The sequence below is a fragment of the Mobula hypostoma genome, chromosome 12 (assembly GCF_963921235.1).
Source record: "Mobula hypostoma chromosome 12, sMobHyp1.1, whole genome shotgun sequence".
NCBI lineage: Eukaryota > Metazoa > Chordata > Chondrichthyes > Myliobatiformes > Myliobatidae > Mobula > Mobula hypostoma.
This window is the reverse complement of record NC_086108.1, coordinates 34,072,456-34,089,543: the sequence shown is the minus strand read 5'-3', so window position 1 is coordinate 34,089,543 and position 17,088 is coordinate 34,072,456. Positions and strand designations below refer to the sequence as shown.

At 41.0% G+C, this 17,088-nt stretch overlaps 1 protein-coding gene across 1 annotated transcript in view; it reads right to left on the bottom strand.

Annotated features, from left to right (window-relative positions):
* LOC134354692 (regulator of G-protein signaling 5-like) overlaps positions 1-16,645 on the bottom strand; it is a 45,912-nt gene extending 29,267 nt beyond the window's left edge. Inside the window, exon 1 of the mRNA XM_063063830.1 lies at positions 16,500-16,645. Within this exon, the coding sequence (XP_062919900.1) occupies positions 16,500-16,543 (44 nt within the window). The 5' untranslated portion in view covers positions 16,544-16,645. The remainder of the gene's footprint in view (positions 1-16,499) is intronic.
* Between the last annotated feature and the right edge of the window lie 443 nt (positions 16,646-17,088).

The window sequence follows — 17,088 nt, the reverse complement described above, 5'->3', positions numbered from 1 at the left end:
GGAAAGGTTTTCTTCTGATGACTCTTCTATGAAGGTCATATTTGTGCAGGTGTCACTGCACAGTAGAACAGTGCACCACCACTCCAGAGTCTTCTAAATCTTCCTGAAGGTCTTTTGCAGTGAAATAGGGTTTTGATTTGCCTTTCTAGCAATCCTACGAACAGTTCTCTTGGAAAGTTTTCTTGGTCTTCCAGACCTCAACTTGACCTCCACCGTACCATTTCTTAATTATCAACTGATGAAATGGCTATCTGAAAACGCTTTGCTATCTTCTTATAGCCTTCTCCTGCTTTGTGGGCATCATTTATTTTAATTTTCAGAGTGCTAGGCAGCTGCTTAGAGGAGACCATGGCTGCTGATTGTTGGGACAAGGTTTGAGGAGTCAGGGTATTTATAAAGCCTTGAAATTTGCATCAGCTGGCCTTTTCTAATGATGACTGTGAACAAGCCATAACCATCATAAGCTAATTAAGGTCTGACACCTTGGTAAAAGTTATCTGAGAGCTCAAATCTTTCGGGGTGCCCGAACTTTTGCATGGTGCTCCTTTCCTTGTTTTCACTCTAAAATTGTACAAAACAAAAATAACACACTAATCTTGCTTAAAATGTTGAAAAGAAATTTTCATCTTCCACTGCATGACTTTTGAAGATCAGTTCATCTTCTACTTACTTAACTATTCGCAGTAACAGAAATTTTGACCAGGGGTGCCCAAGCTTCTGCATGCCACTGTATATCAGATACCTTTAGACATGACATGTGGGAAAACTGATGCCGCTGGGTGCATGCCTGATTTCAGATATGTAGGTGGAATTCCAAGAGGAAGCGTCTGTTTCAATTGTACTGTACAACAGATGTATTCTCACTAAAGTGATTGGTACGGTAAATTCCTCTGAATAACACAAATTTTTAATTGCAAAGCGTTGCTATAATTTACACAATATAATCTAATTTCTATGCAAATAAATGGACAGAAGATCAAATTAACACCCTATTTGACATATTGCCTAAATATCCCTCTCATTGATAATCTGACCTCCACTTCAACTAAAGTTTTATGGAAGAAACTGCATTCAAGATCGAAATGAGCTGCCTCATTATGAGTCGAGAATTAGGAAACCACAGATAGAGCACCGAGGGAAGTGGGAAATGTTTTGTTTAGAACATGGGTGGGAGATGGGAAACCAAAGTTAAAGGATACATTTTGTTGTCATTCCAATGAGACCCAAACCTCATCACAAATCTCCTAACAGAGAATGAAACTAAGCTGTCCGAACTTCAAAGGAAGTGCACTTTATTTAAAAACAACTTCCTCAGTAAAATATAATATCAGTTTTACGGGTTTTAACTTACCAACAGTAAAGGGATTTAACAAAAAGGATCTGTACATTGTACTAGTTGCAAACAATTTTATAATAATGCAGTAACTCTTAAAGAATTAAAGAATTTCAGCTACTTAAGCATTTACATAAGTAAAGCTTCAAAGACAGACACACACTGTAAATTCATTAGTGTCCTCTAGACCAAAATCTATAAGAGAAGAACATTCTTTTCCTTGAGATTTCTTTTATGAGAATTTTTCGAACAAATTAGACACATGGGACACTGTGCAAACATGAAATTATAGTTGCTTAAATTTGGCCTCACCAACAACTTGAGATACTTTTACATCCAGAACAGTAACTATTAAGTCCTAGACAAAGCTATAACATAATCTACTAAAATTTATTTTCCTCTAATCCATGGCAACGTGAAGCATGGGATTAATTAATCATTTCTGATTTCCTCCCTCCCCCATAAAAACTACTTTTCTGTTCCTTTAAAGACAAATACATCTGAACTACAGTGATAATATTACAAAATGAGAAAACTTCTATTCCAGCCAATTCAATAAACTGTGATTTATTTTGGTAGTATAGCATTACGATCCTGTCCTAAAGTAACTCTCCTGAATGTTGTCAAAGGATGACTATGATACTTATCTATCAGATTTATTTTATAGAGTGCCAACATAAAGTATGGCTTTAATTTACTCCCTTTCTAGATAGTTATGGTAATCAAAATGCCTGTAAGACTTTAGTTATCAGTTTAACAGAAGTTTGTTTTGAGTGTTACAGATCAAAACTTGAACATGGAAGTGTGGTACAATTCAGGAATGATCTAACTATGGGGGAATGGGTTTGAGGAGCGTTTCTCTTATATCTTATAATCCCTTCCATCTTCCATACAAGACTTGCCTTTGTGGCAATTTACTTCTTGAAGGCTCCTTTCAACATATTGTAGGTGATCTTGAAAGACAGCGCTGCCTATGGCTTTTTACATTACCTGCACACCCTACAGATTGATCAGAGGTATTACTTGTAATATAGAAAGAATATTTAAGTAGACAATTCACATCCAGTCATGAACAATAGGTCTAAGGGATGAGATTCATTACATCACAATTCCCTTGCCCATTGCAGAACTATGGTAATGAATGCAGCGAAGTTTACGGCAAATTTGCAGCTTCAGTATTTATTTTGCAGCACAATGCGGAGAAGACCCTTCCAGCACATCGAGCCACGCCAGCCTAGTAACCTCCGACAAACCCGGTTCACGCTAAACTAATCACGGGACAACTTACAATAACCAATTAACCTACCCAGGCTGTCTTTGGCTGTGGGAGGAAGCTGGAGGACCCGGAGTAACCCATGAATTCCACGGAGAGGATGTACAGAACGGCTCCAGAATTGAGCTTTGAATGCTGGAACGCCCTGAGCTATTATAGCATCGCCCCAGCAGCGACGGTACTGTGGCGCCTTTTTAATACGGGAACCATTCGGAACTTGGGCACAAAGTGACCCCCCCCCCAGTACATTCACAAAGAAGAGAAAATCTGCAGATGCTGGAAATCTGAGCAACGCCCACAAAATGCTGGAGGAACTCAGCAGGCCTGGCAGCAACAATGGAAAAGCCTACAGTCGACGTCTCGGGCTGAGACCCTTCATCAGCACCGTCAGCCATTTCTGCACAACAATTCCTATTGTCTACATTGTAGCTGAGAGATGCTATAAATAACCGAATTCTTTAGTGGCTTAAATATGCATTAAGTGTGAAGGCTAACTCGGCAAGGTGGCAATTTGGAGATTTTTATTCTCTTGCTGTTAAGAACACATAGATATAAGTACAATCATAATGTACAAGTGAAACTGCAGTTACTTTGTAACTGAGTATTTGAATTTATTTTCCAGAGCAATTTAAGGAGTGAAATAATGGTGCTGAAGGTAGAACCATGGTTTTGATTCTGATCTTGGGTGCCATCAGTGTGGATTTCGCTCAATCCCCTGTGAATGCATGGACTTCCCTTAGGTGGTCCAATTTCTTCTCACAGACCAAAAACACACATGGGTTGTCAGATTAATTGGCTCCTGTGTATTGTTCCCTGTGGTAATGAAGGAGGAAGGAGAATCCCTGAGATGATTTTATGTATGCGTGAGAGAGTGGGCCATGAGGAAATAGATCAGAGAATGGAATGAATGGACTATTCAGAGAATTGACATAATGGCTCCCTTCTACAGGACGTGCTAAAGTTTTAGGCACTTATTTATAGGCAGGATGTCGAAGACCTTTGCACAGCATTCTATTTGTCAACGTGGAGTGGAGAACGAGTTTGTAAATCTGGCAGGAAGAAAGGATGTTGGGAATAGTGAGCATGGAGTGCCAAAGGAGGGGTGTGAGACAGGTAGCAGAGAAGGAATGTCGGGGTAGGGGGTGGCATGGGTACAGGCACGCCCAGCCCTGAAGCACCAGGCAAGGTCATTTGATTCCACACAATTGGATTATTCATCATTACAGAATGCACCTCTGCTGCTTCCCGCTCACTCCTCTTTCCCTTCCCCTTTTCCCAACTATGATTCCCCTCTCGCTGCCCTCTTCCCGTTCTCAGTCCACAATAGAGACCTATGTCAGAATCAGCTTTACCTCACTCATACATGTCATGACAATTGCCTTTTTTTTGTGGCAGCAGTACGGTGCAATATATAAAATCACTACAGTACTGTACAGGTCGTAGGCACTCTAGCCATATGTATGTGCACAGCACTGTATGTTATAAAGAAAATTAAAAGAAAAGTAAATCATGTTGTTAGTTGTGCAGCTCAAATCTCTGACTTGCAGTGTTAAATAACATATCAAGCAATTGTTGCTATATTAAGGCCACTCTGCACCTGTGACAGATGGAGTGGACAGACGTTTTGATTAATTCCTACCACATCCTGATTGCTTATCCCTTTTTTTTGAAACCAGACGTATTTTGTTGGGTAGCCTTGGTGGTTAGATTGAACCCGCCTGATATTTTCATCAAAGCCAATGGAAGTCCTTGGCTGGGTAAAACCCTATTAATTCATAGCCAGGCTGGGGCAAGTAAGTTTGCCTTAGGTTTTTGTGAAGATTCATGGTGGGAGTCAATAAGTAGGACCATTTCCTCAGGTCTCATTAAGAACACTTTGAGTCACATGGGAACGAATGCTTCTGAAGAGACACGTACCAATTTCAATATGATAGTTGTATAATTACAGTGATATCATCATGACTCTTGCAGTTTACCTGTAGTCTAAACATTTCTCAGACTTCTCATGGAAGTAAGGAAATTATGTAACAGTGATTGGAGGGGACTGAAGACAGAGCACGGAAATATACAAGAGAGAGCGAAATGGCCCAGCTGTTTCCTTGCTTGCTTGTGAGAAAGAGTTTGTTCACAGAGGCTCCGTTGAGAACAAGCTTGAAGTGTCACTCTGTGTAATGGCACTCCACATGAAAAAAATGTCACAAAGGCAATTTTCACTTCCAAGCAGCGGCAGATCTCCTTGACTCTACCATGGAACTGACATGCTGCTAGCACGCACATCTTATCCCAGAAAGCTGTAGATCTGGCCAAAGAGACCTTTTAATGCAACCTGGAAAAAAAGCAGGGATTTCCTCGTTCTCTACCAAATGGTTCTCCTCATCCACCTCCTCCTACAGTAAATATTATCTTCATTGCACAACACCAGATTGTACTCTAGTGAATATTGCATGCAAAGTTTGACCCGCGGAAGGTATAAGGCACTGAGTACAGAGCCTGATGTAATTCATAATCAGAATTTTCAGCAGGCTGAAATCAGAGCAAGAGGGCATTGGTTGGTGACACAGCGTGAAGTTTCAAAAGAGCTTTGGAACTTTCAGCTTTCTTTCAGCGAGGGACCAATAAAAGGAAAGAAGATGTAGGTAGAGCAGCCATTGTTGGAGCCGGCCAGTGTTAGAGTAGTCTGGTGTTGGCACAACAGGCTTGGGCAAGCACAGGCAGAGTTTCTAAGTAAGTAAGGTAAGAAAGTTTCTAGTAAGTTTTTTTTTTCTGTTAGTATATAGCCAGTGCACTGAGAATGGATCTGGAGGTGGTGGTATTTTCTTTGTGTGAGATGTGGGAAATCTGGGAGACCTGAAGATTCCCTGATAACTACATCTGCATGAAATGCATCACGCTGCAGCTCCTTAGAGACAATGTTAAGGAACTGGAACTGCTGTTCAATGACCTTTGGTTCCTATAAGAAACTGAGGAGGTGATAGAAAGAAGCTACAGAGAGGTAGCCACTGCTAAATTCCAGGATACAGGTAGTTGGGTGACTGTCAGGAGAGGGAAACGGAATAAGCAGCCAGTGCAGCGTATACCTGTGGTCATTTCACTCAATAGTAAGCATTGAGCTTTGAATATCGTTGTGGGAGATGACCTACTGGGGGAAGCAGCAGTGACCAGGTCTCTGGAACTGAGTCTGACTCTGCAGCTCAGAAGAGAAGTGGGGGGGAAGAAGAGAAGTGCAGTGGTGATAGGGATTTCCATAACTACTTCTTTGGCTGTCCATCGATTTTCAATGTTGACCGAGGCCTGGGCAAGGTTGTATGGAAGACCGGCAGTTGCCCATGCTGCAAGTCTCCCCTCTCCATGCCACCGATGTTGTCCAAGGGACGGGCACTAGGGCCGATACAGCTTGGCACCAGTGTCGTCGCAGAGCAATGTGTGGTTAAGTGCCTTGCTCAAGGACACAACACGCTGCCTCAGCTGAGGCTCGAACTAGCGACCTTCAGATCACTAGACCAACGCCTTAACCACTTGGTCACACGCTACACAACTAGAACTAGACTCCATAACTAGAGGAGCAGAAAGCTGAAAGAGGCACCCGGATGGTATGTTGCCTCCCAATGCCAGGGTCAGGGTCAGGGACATCTTGGATTGAGTCCACAGCATTCTAAAGGAGGAAGGTGAGCAGCTGGAAATCATGGTACATTTTGGTCAAAAGACAGATAGGAAGAGGGAGGAGGTCCTGAAGAGAGAATATAGGAAGATAGGTCGAAAGCTGTAAAACAGGACATTCAGGGTGGTAATCTCTGGATTGCTACCTATGCCACTTGTCAATGAAGGCAAGAATAGGATGAGTTGGCAGATGAATACTTGGCTGAGGAATTAATGCAGGGGGCGAGGTTTCAGATTTTTGGGTCATTGGGATCTCTTCTGGGGAAGAAATGACCTGTACAAAAGGATGGGTTACACCTGAACCCGAGTGGGACCAACGTCCTTGCAGGCAGGTTTGGGGTGGGTTTAAACTAATTTGGCAGAGCAATAGGAATCGGAGTGTTAGGGCCAAGGATGGGGCAGTTGATGTACAACTAGATGTAGGATGTAGCGAGGCTGTGAGGAAGGACAGGCAGATGACAGGGCAGAATTGCTGTTGGTGGGATGTGTTAAAGAGTAATGTGGAGGCAAAAATCAAAAAACGGTGCTGAATACAAGACTGAAAGTTTTGTTTTTGAATGCACACAGTATTCAGAATAAGATAGATGATCTTGTGGTGCAGTTAGAGATTGATGAGTATGACGTTGTGGGCATTTGAGTCATGGCTGAAAGAAGATCATAGTTGGGAACTTAACATCTAAGGATACGCATTGTATCGAAAGGACAGGCAGGTGGGCAGAGAGGGTGGAGAGGCTTTGTTGGTAAAAAAATGAAATCAAATCCTTGGAAATTGGTGAGATAGGATGGAAGAAATAGAATCATTGTGGGTAGAGTTAAGAAATGGCAGGGGTAAAAGGACCCTGATGCGAATCATATACTGGCCTTTGAATAGTAGCAAGGATATGGATTATAAATTACAATGAGAGTTAGAAAAGGCATGTAAAAAGGATAATGTTGCGATGGTCATTGGGGATTTCAATACACAGGTAGATTAGGAAAATTAGATTGGTGCTGGATTCCAAGAGGGAGAATTTGTAGAAAAGCCTACAAGATGGCTTTTTATAGAAACTTGTGTTTGAGCCCACAGTGAAGATACAAAAAAAATTTCAGATAAATAAAGAGTGAAAGAGAGATGAAAGTGAAGATCGGACCGCTGCAAATGATATTGGAGAGGTATTGTTGGGGGACAAAGAAATGGCAGTGGGAATTATTAAGTTTTTTTGTGTCAATCTTCACTGTGGAACCTACTAGCAGAATAGAAGCGTGTGCCATTGCTATTACCAAGGTGAAGGTGCTCTGAAGCTGAAAAGCCTAAAGGTCAATAAGTCACCTGAACCAGATGGACTACACCCCAGAGTTCTGAAAGAGGTAACTACAGACGTTGTGGAGGCATTAGTAATGATCTTTCAAGATCCACTAGATTCAAGAATGGTTCAGGAGGTCTGTAAAACTGCAAATTTTACTCTACTCTGAAAAGGACAAAAGCAAAAGAAAGGAAACTGTATGCCAGTTTGCCTGACTTCATTGGTTGGAAAGATGTTGGAGTCTTATTGGGGATAAGGTTTTGGGGTACTTGGAGGCACATGATAAAATAGGCCAAAGTCAGCATGGTTTTCTAAAATGAAAATCTTGCCTGAAGAATCTGTTGGAATTCTTTGAGGAAACAATCAACAGGTATAGACAAAGGAGAGTTAGTAGATGTTGTTGAATTGGATTTTCAGAAATCCTTTGACAAGGTGCCGCACATAAAGCTGCTTAACAAGGAAATAGCCCATGGTATTACAGGAAAGGTATTAGCATGGATAGAAGATTGACTGACTGGCAGGAGGCAAATAATGGGAAAAAAAGAATGCCTTTTCTGGTTGACTGTCGGAGACCAGTGATGTGCTGCAGGGGTTGGTGTCGGGATTGCTTTGTTTCACTCTGTATGTCAGTGATTTGGATGAAGAAATTGATAGCTTTGCAGTTAATACGAAGATACGGGGAGAGGCAGGTTGTGTTGTGATAGCTTTGCAGTTAATACGAAGATAGGGGGAGAGGCAGGTTGTGTTGAGGAAGCAGGGTGTCTGCAGGAGGACTTAGGCAGATTGGGGAAATGGGCAAAAAAGTGGGAGAGGGAATATAGTGTAGGGACGTGTATGGTCATACACTTTGACAGAAGGAATAAAGGTGTGGACTATTTTCTAAATGGGGAGTAAATTCATAAATCAGAGGCCCAGAGGGACTTGGGAGCCCTCGTGCAGGATTCCCTAAATGTTAACTTTCAGGTTGAGTCAGCAGTAAGGGAGGCAAATGCAATGTTAGCATTAATTTTGAAAAGACAAGAATACAAAAGCAAGGATGTAATGTTGAGTCTTCATAAGGCTCTGATTAGACTGCACTTGGAGTATCGTGAGCAGTTTTGGGCCCCTCATCTAAGAAAAGATGTGCTGGCATTGGAGAGGGTCCAGAGGAGGTTCACAAGAATAATGTCAGGAATTAAAGGTTTAACAAGTGAGGAGAATTTGATGGCTCTGGGCTTGTGCTTACTGGAGTTTAGAAGAATGAGAGGGGATCTCATTGCAACCTATTGAATATTGAAAGGTGTGGATTAAGTGGATGTGGAAGGAATGTTTCCTATTGTGGGGGAGTCTAGGACAGCGTCAGAATTGAGGGACGTTCATTTACAACAGATTTGAGGAGGAATTTCTTTAGCCGGGGGTAGTGAATCTGTGGAATTCTTTGCCATAGATGACTGTACATGCCTAAACATTGGGAATATTTAAGGTGGAGGTTCACATGTTCTTGATTAATCAAGGTGTCAAAGGTTACAAGGAGAAGGCAGGAGAATAGCCTTGAGAGGGATAATAAATCAACCATGATAGATTGCAGAGCAAACTCAATAGGTCAAATGGTTTAATACTGCTCCTGTGGTCTTATAGAATCAAAAGCAGGTTTAATATCACGGGCATATATTGTGAAATCTTTTTGTTTTGCAGCAGCAGTTTGTTGCAATTCATCATAATAAAATCTATAACCTACAATAAGTGTTTATAAAAAAAAATTAAAGAAGTAGTGCAAAACGAAAGGAAAAAAAAATCTGAGGAATTGTTCATTGGTTCAACGTCCATTCAGAAATCTGATGGCGGAGGGGAAGAAGCTGTTCCTGAAATGTTGAGTGTATGTCTCGAGGTTCCCATACCACCGGCTTGATGGTAGCAATGAGAAGAGCGCACGTCCTGGATGATGGGGGTTCTTAATAATGAATGCTGCCTTTTTGAGGCATCACCTTTCGAAGGTTTTCTGGATGCTGGGAGTCTAGTGCCCATGATGGAGCTGGCTGAGTTTACAACTTACTGCAGCTTTTCCCCGATCCTGTGCAGTGGCCCCACTATACCTGACGGTGATGCAGCCAGTTAGAATGCTCTCCAAGCTGCATCTGTAAAAATCTGCAAGTGCCTTTGGTGACATACTATTTCTCCTCAAATTCCTAATGAAATACTGCTGCTGTCATGCCTTTTTTATAATTGCATCAATATTTTCGGGCAAAGGTAGATCCTCAAAGATATTGACACACAGGAACTTAAAACTGCTCACCAGTTCCACTTCTGATCCCACGATGAAGACTGGTGTGCGTTTCCTCGACTTACCCTTTCTGAAGTCCATAATCAACTCCTTGGTCTTACTGATGTTGAGTGCAAGGTTATTGCTGCGACCCCACTCAACCAGCTGATCTGTCTTATTCCTGTAAGTCTCCTCGGCACCATCTGAAATTCTACCAACAAATTTATAGCCACATTGTCATGGGTGTAGAGAGAGTAGAGAAGTGGGCTATGCCTGCATCCTTGGGTTGTGACAGTGAGGAGGAGATATCATTTCCGATCCACATAGACTGTGGTCTCAGAAGATCAGTATCAGGAAGTTAAGGATCCAGTTAATTCTAAGAATGAAGGAGAGTACAATGAGGCTAACACAGCAGCAGAAATCTTTGAGTTGCTCTTTTTATTGCTTGGTTCTCCTGGGCATCAGCAGTTCATCCATCTGACATTGATGTGCAAAAGTGACTCCTCCCCTTGTGTCCCCATCTTCTCCCACACGAAGCAATCCTGATTCCAGGTAAGCACCTCTTCTCCAGTCTCTTTATTGTCCATGACCAATTCATGTCTCTCCATTCAGCACAAGGAGAGGCAAAATATGAAAAAAAAATTCTTTCACATGGGATAATCGTAGAACAGTCGCATCAATAAAACCGTATCTAACTCACCAGATGCAAATCCTTCCGCTCCTACGGAGTTATATGTGATGTAATGCCTGTGCTTTCAAAAGAACTGTTAGAGGTGTGCAATATCATTAACAATTACATAGGGGCAGGAGAGAGAATTTGTTCCCATTGCTGTGTTTTCATAGATCTGAGGGTATATAATTTAAAGTGATGGTTACTAAACAAGGGTAGGTACGAGGAGAAACAGATTTATGTAATAAGAGGACTTCACTATCTGTAAGGATGATGAAACAAAATTATGCAAAGGATGGGCGGCTTGGTAGAGTAGTGAATAGCACAATCCTTTACAGTACAAGCAAGCTAGGTTCAATTCCCGCCACTGTCTGTATGTTCTCCCCACGACAGCCTGGGTCTCCTCTGGGTACTCTGCTTTCCTCCAAGGGTCCAAAGATTCTTGGAGGAAGGTTAATTGGTAATTGAATTGAATTGACTTTATTTCTTACATCCTTCACATACATGAGGAGTAAAAATCTTTACCGTACAGCTCCATCTGCATGTGCAATGTGCAATCATAGTCATTTATAATAACTTATAATAAATAGAACAGTCAATGTAACCCATAGAAATGCACTCTAATCAGCGTGAGTTAATCAGTCTGATGGCCTGGTGGAAGAAGCTGTCCCAGAGCCTATTGGCCCTGGCTTTTATGCTATGGTACCGCTTCCTAGATGGTAGCATTTGGAATAGATTATGGTTGGGGTGATGTGGGCCCCTAATAATCCTTCCTTCACACCTGTCTTTGTAAATGTCCTGAATCATGGGAAGTTCACAACTACAGATGCGCTGGGCTGTCTGCACCACTCTCTACAGAATCCTGCAATTAAGAGAGATACATTTCCCATACCAGGCAGTGATACAGCCAGTCAGGATGCTCCCAGTTGTGCCCCTGTAGAAAGTTTTTAGGATTTGGGGGCCCATACCAAACTTCTTCAATGGTCTGAGGTGAAAGAGGCATCGTTGTGCCTTTTTTTACCACAAAGCTGGTGTGTACAGATCATGCGAGGTCCTCAGTGATGTGGATGCCGAGGAACTTAAAAGCTGTTTACCCTCTCAGCCCCAGATCCACTGATGTTAATAGGGGTTAGCCTGTCTCCATTCCTCCTGTAGTCCACAACCAGCTCCTTTGTTTTTGCAACATTGAGGGAGAGGTTGTTTTCTTGACACCACTGTGTCAGATGGATGACTTCTTCCCTGTAGGCCACCTCATAATTGTAAGTTGTTGTAATTAGGCTAGTGTTAAATCAGGGGTTGCTGGGCAATGTGGCCCAAAGGGTTGGAAGGGCCCTTTCTCTACAGTACCTGAACTAATTAAATAATAAAATAGTATACTCCTATGCCATATAATTGATTATACTAGCTAGACACTACCGCTTCAGATCCATGCTGGGATCCCTGTTGTGTGGCACCCTTTCCACAGCAAAGGGCTGAGATGGACAATCTCTTCTTCCCGTTAGTGTGTTCATTGCAGAAATGGTTTGCGTTCTTTACTGCTTTATAACTACATAGTACATCGACAGGTCCTCAAGTGCAGCATCTGGATCCAGCTGAGCTTAAACAATCTTCTGGGCTCTGACCTGAACGTTTCAAGACTGCCCCCTGCATTGGCCATCTGATCTTACATCTTGGGGATCTGCGAGTTGTCAGGTAGAACCCAATGTCTGCTTTATCAACCTCACTAGAGACAGAGGGTCTCGGGTTCTGATCTGATGGAACACCCTCACAGGGAATGACTTCTCTGGAGGGGATATTAACTGTCCTTTGCTACAACTTCAGAAGATTGTTTGGATATCCCTAGTGAGATTAATTCTCTACAATGGAACTATCAAGGTCACAAAATGAATTTTGCACATGATCGTAGTTCACTTATTGTAGACATCAAAGCCAAAATAACCAAATATTTAATTCCATCACCACGAGACTCCCATACTCTTGTCCCCTAATGTCCAGCACTAGGATCCGACCCCTCCCCATGCAGCTGAGAGTTGGCCGAAGGGCCACTTTCGGAACTCTGCCTTCTCGTCATGCTCTGTGCTATCTTCACCTGAGAGAAGGGAAGCAAGAGATCCATGAGTAAGAGTAGCGGAATACATACATGAATGCTTGTTGGGGGTAAATATGAAGGAAATGCACACTGCTGCATAAAGCTGAAGGGAAGTGTCACCGATGGCTGAACGGGGAGGCATGTGTGAAGAAATGCGTGTATTGTAGAAAAGTGCACACAGTAATGTTTGGGAGCAGGTTGGAGAGTTCCGAGTGAGCAGATTAGAATGATGCACACATCAGGGTGCAAGTGAATATACCCTCAGTGGCTACTTTATTAGGTACACCTGCTCTTTAATGCAAATTGAAGCTCTTAATGCTCTTTAATCAGCCAATCATGTGGCAGCAACTCAATGCATAAAAGCAGATATCATCAAGAGCTTTAGTTGTTGCTCAGACCAAACAACAGAATGGGGAATAAATGTGATACAAGCGACTTTGACCCTGGAATGATTGTTTGTGCCAGACGGGATTGTTTGAGTAATCTGATCCCTGAGATTTTCATAGAAACATAGAAACATAGAAAATAGGTACAGGAGTAGGCCATTCAGCCCTTCGAGCCTGCACTGCCATTCAGTACGATCATGGCTGATCATCCAACTCAGAACCCTGTACTTGCCTTCTCTCCATACCTCCTGATCCCTTTAGCCACAAGGGCCTTATCTAACTCCCTCTTAAATATAGCCAATGAACTGGCCTCAACTGTTTCCTGTGGCAAAGAATTCCACAGATTCACCACTCTCTGTGTGAAGAAATTTTTCCTAATCTCGGTCCTAAAAGGCTTCCCCTTTATCCTCAAACTGTGACCCCTCATTCTGGACTTCCCCAACATCAGGAACAATCTTCCTACATCTAACCTGTCCAATCCCTTTAGGATTTTAGGTCCTAGTTTTGAGAATTTTATGTCTTGTGGTGTCATTTGGCCGAGCCACCAAACTTCTCTTGGATTTCTTCTGAATAAACTCATGTACAACAGTCTCTGGACTTTACAGAGAATGGTTCAGAAATCATAAAATCCAGTGAGCGGCTGTTCTGAGAGCAAAAATGCTTTGTTATTGAGAGAAGTCCGAGGAGAATGGGCAGACTGGTTGAAACTGGCAGGAAGGTGACAGGAGGTACCTAATAAAGTGCCCACTGAGTGTATCTCAGTACAATGCCACCTTACCTGGATTGGTCATTAAAATGGTTTAACTATTAAATCCAGAATGGCGACAGATCCAGAATGACTGGTTAGCTCTTGGGCAACCTGTGCCCATAGACTTGTTGCACTAGCAAGCTCCTTCTTCTATTATTGGGCAAGAGTTTTGCCCTTGAAACGCATAACAATCAATAGTTTTATCCAGGGGAGAGTCACCAAACTGAGGCAAAGGTTTTGAACATGCAGGCACCTTTTATTCTCATCTTCGGAATCCATCAAATTTCAGATTTGAAGGACAGTCATTGTACAAATTGGCTTACCTGTGTCATCAATAGCATATGTCCATGAATTGCTTGCAAAACTCAAACAGTATATAATATTACAAGGGATTAAAGCCACTGACAGATAGCGCTGGTTTGTGGACTATTCCTGCTTTGTCAGACCCCAACCTCAGCTGCCAGTGTATTGGAAATTTGCGAAGCTGTCCACTTGTTAGCAATCCGTAACTTTAATGATACCATTTTCTCTTGTACATCAAATGAAATGGCAAATGAAGTACTCATATATTATTACTATCTCAGGAACCAAATTGTGACTATAAGACTTGCTAGTTGTATTAGTACTCGAAAAGGAAAATAAACATTTATTTTATATTATAATAGCTATTTTGGATTAGAGAAATGAAATTGACAAAAATGATCAATTTTTAATTATATTTTTACATCTTAGCACATTACCTGAGATTATGCCCATCTGTCTTGTATTGCACCTGTCTATAAACTTAATTTTACATTTTTAATGAAAGACATCTTCAACTCTGTTACGTTTGAAGTACAACTTGTATTGCATTCTAGAGAAACATGATTAAATTCATAATTTTGTGCTGAATTTGTGCTCACTTGAACAGAGCATGCTGTAATGAACAGCATAATGGGAATGGAAAAGAATTTCAAAGTCAAATCTGAACAATGAGATAGAAAGAATTGAATTGTCTGAAGTGCTTAAATAATACATTAGCTGAATCTTACAGTCACTGTTGCGTAAATCATACATTTACAGATCATGCCAATATTTTACTTTGAAGGTCAATAAGATCACTCCATTTAAGTCAACTTACAGCACATTATTAATGTGCATTTATTGCATTTCAACAGAGGAAAAGCAGGACATTATACTCATGTGAAAGATTGTATTAGATTAGGTAACATTAACCAGGTATATGTAAAATAGGTAATATCAGATCATACACCTTTACATTAAAAATGTCTCCCAATTTCCATTGCTTCATTGACATGAATATCCAGTGTTAAAATAACCCCTGTATTATTTGAATAGTTGTGCTGCTTGATTGGCTAAATTGCAAAATTACAGTTCAATGATAAACTATGATTACAGATTCTGCTGAAATGAGATTAAACACATTACACAAAGAAGTCTAATGTGCATATTACCATCCATGTTAACTCATATAGACTCACTGTCTTAGAGATATTCCCTTTGTTTTAACCATCCCTTCCCCTCCTTCTCTCTGACTGAACTCTAACTTGTTGCTCTTTTTACCGGTTCTGATGAAGGGTCACAGACCAATACTGTTAACTTTAACTCTATCCACAGATGCTGCCTGATGTGCTGAGTGTTTCCAGCACTTTGTTTTTTTTTTATTTATTGAGATACAGCACAGAATAGGCCCTTTTGGTCCTTTGGGCCATTCCACCCAGCAACCCCAGCCTAACCACAGGACAATTTACAATGACCAATTAACCTAATGGGAGGAAACCTGAGGACCCAGAGGAAAACCACATGGTCATGGGAAAAACTCACAAATTCCTTACAGGCAGCAGAGGGAATTGAACCTGGGTCATTGGTATTGTAAAGTGTTGTGCTAACCACTACCCAATACCCCCAAATCATTTAATCTTATAATCTTCCCTAAATAATTTTCTGTGGTTTCAGCTTGTGCATTTTTATCATAAAGATGCATTCTTTCTTGTGGAGAACATTATAATGAAGCTAATAATAGTATATGTTTTTAAAAAAATCATGGTATGTATCAACATAATAACATGAACCATTACTCATATATTAATTGCAATTGCAATACAGTTTGAGGCCAAATGACTAAAACAAAAAGGGCTGCATTCTTAACAAAAACATTGGCTTTGCAACTATTCTGATAAAAATGTAATTGATTTTCTTTCACTTAATGAACAATTTGAAGTCCTACAAATTGAAGATAATTCCAACAATCTAAATATTTAATTCATCACATTTATTTACTTGCTTCTGGAGTTAAAAGTACAGGACTCCTCTCAGATCTATCTCTGTTGAATTGAAGTCGCCTTATTGTCAACAGACCTTTCATGTAACACTAACATAAACTTTTTTCTGCTCCATCGATTCATTAGTGCTGTGAAGTATTTTAAGAGGGCGACAGTTTATAATATATCTCAAAATATTTACAGTTAACTATGAATTGTTGCCTGAGTCCTGGAGTTTTCCATTAAATATCCCAAAGCAGTGAAAGTCCCAAGACCTGAGAGGTAACAAGACAATTGTTAAATGTAATTATTTGTCCCATTTAGAAGGTACCTAAATCCCAGCCGATATTCTTACAATTAAGATTAGCTCTAGATGCTGCTCCGTGCAACAAGTCTACAGTTTAAGTGATAGGAGCCCATATTAATTACTACTAGAAAAATGAATCTCTCACAATAACACCAGCTCATTCACATTGATTGAAAATCATGAAGCATTCGAACAAGGACATACTTAATAGCTGGACATATGCTTAAACCAGAGCAGAAATACACTTTCTCACCTTTCGAGGCATGTTGCTGGTAATGCAGCTAACCCTTTGCACATTTTGCTGGCTCGGTCTTATTGTTTCTCACCAAAGTGATGTCTGCCTAAACTTGAGCTCCTTCTAGAGTGCACTGTTGAGCTTTGCAGATTATATACAGGCACTCTCCTCTTGAGTGACGCCGGCTGGTCAGCCAATTAAATCTTTCAGAAGTGATTATAGTCCAGGGAGTACGTGAAAGTCGCTCTGCGAAGAGGGGTCTGTAGACTATAGCCTCCAGCAGTAGAAATGGAAAGGTCAATTACAGTGGCAAGAAAATAATTTTTTTTTAAACAAGTTCCACAGATGGTTAAAAGATTAAATCTGGTTATAGTTTTCTAAAAAACACATTTTCCTTGATCCAAAATGATCTTCAGGAGGAATTCATTGTATTTAGTGATCTACATGCTGTGCATGTCCTTAGAATGTTTGAAAATTCAAGACTTGTTACGTGTTAGCGAAAGAAAACAGGTGAAGGAATTTCCAAGTGCACAGTAGGCATGCTAAAAACAGACAACTTGTGAGCTGCAGTCAAAACTTGCTAATGATGAAGGAAATTGTAACTTGA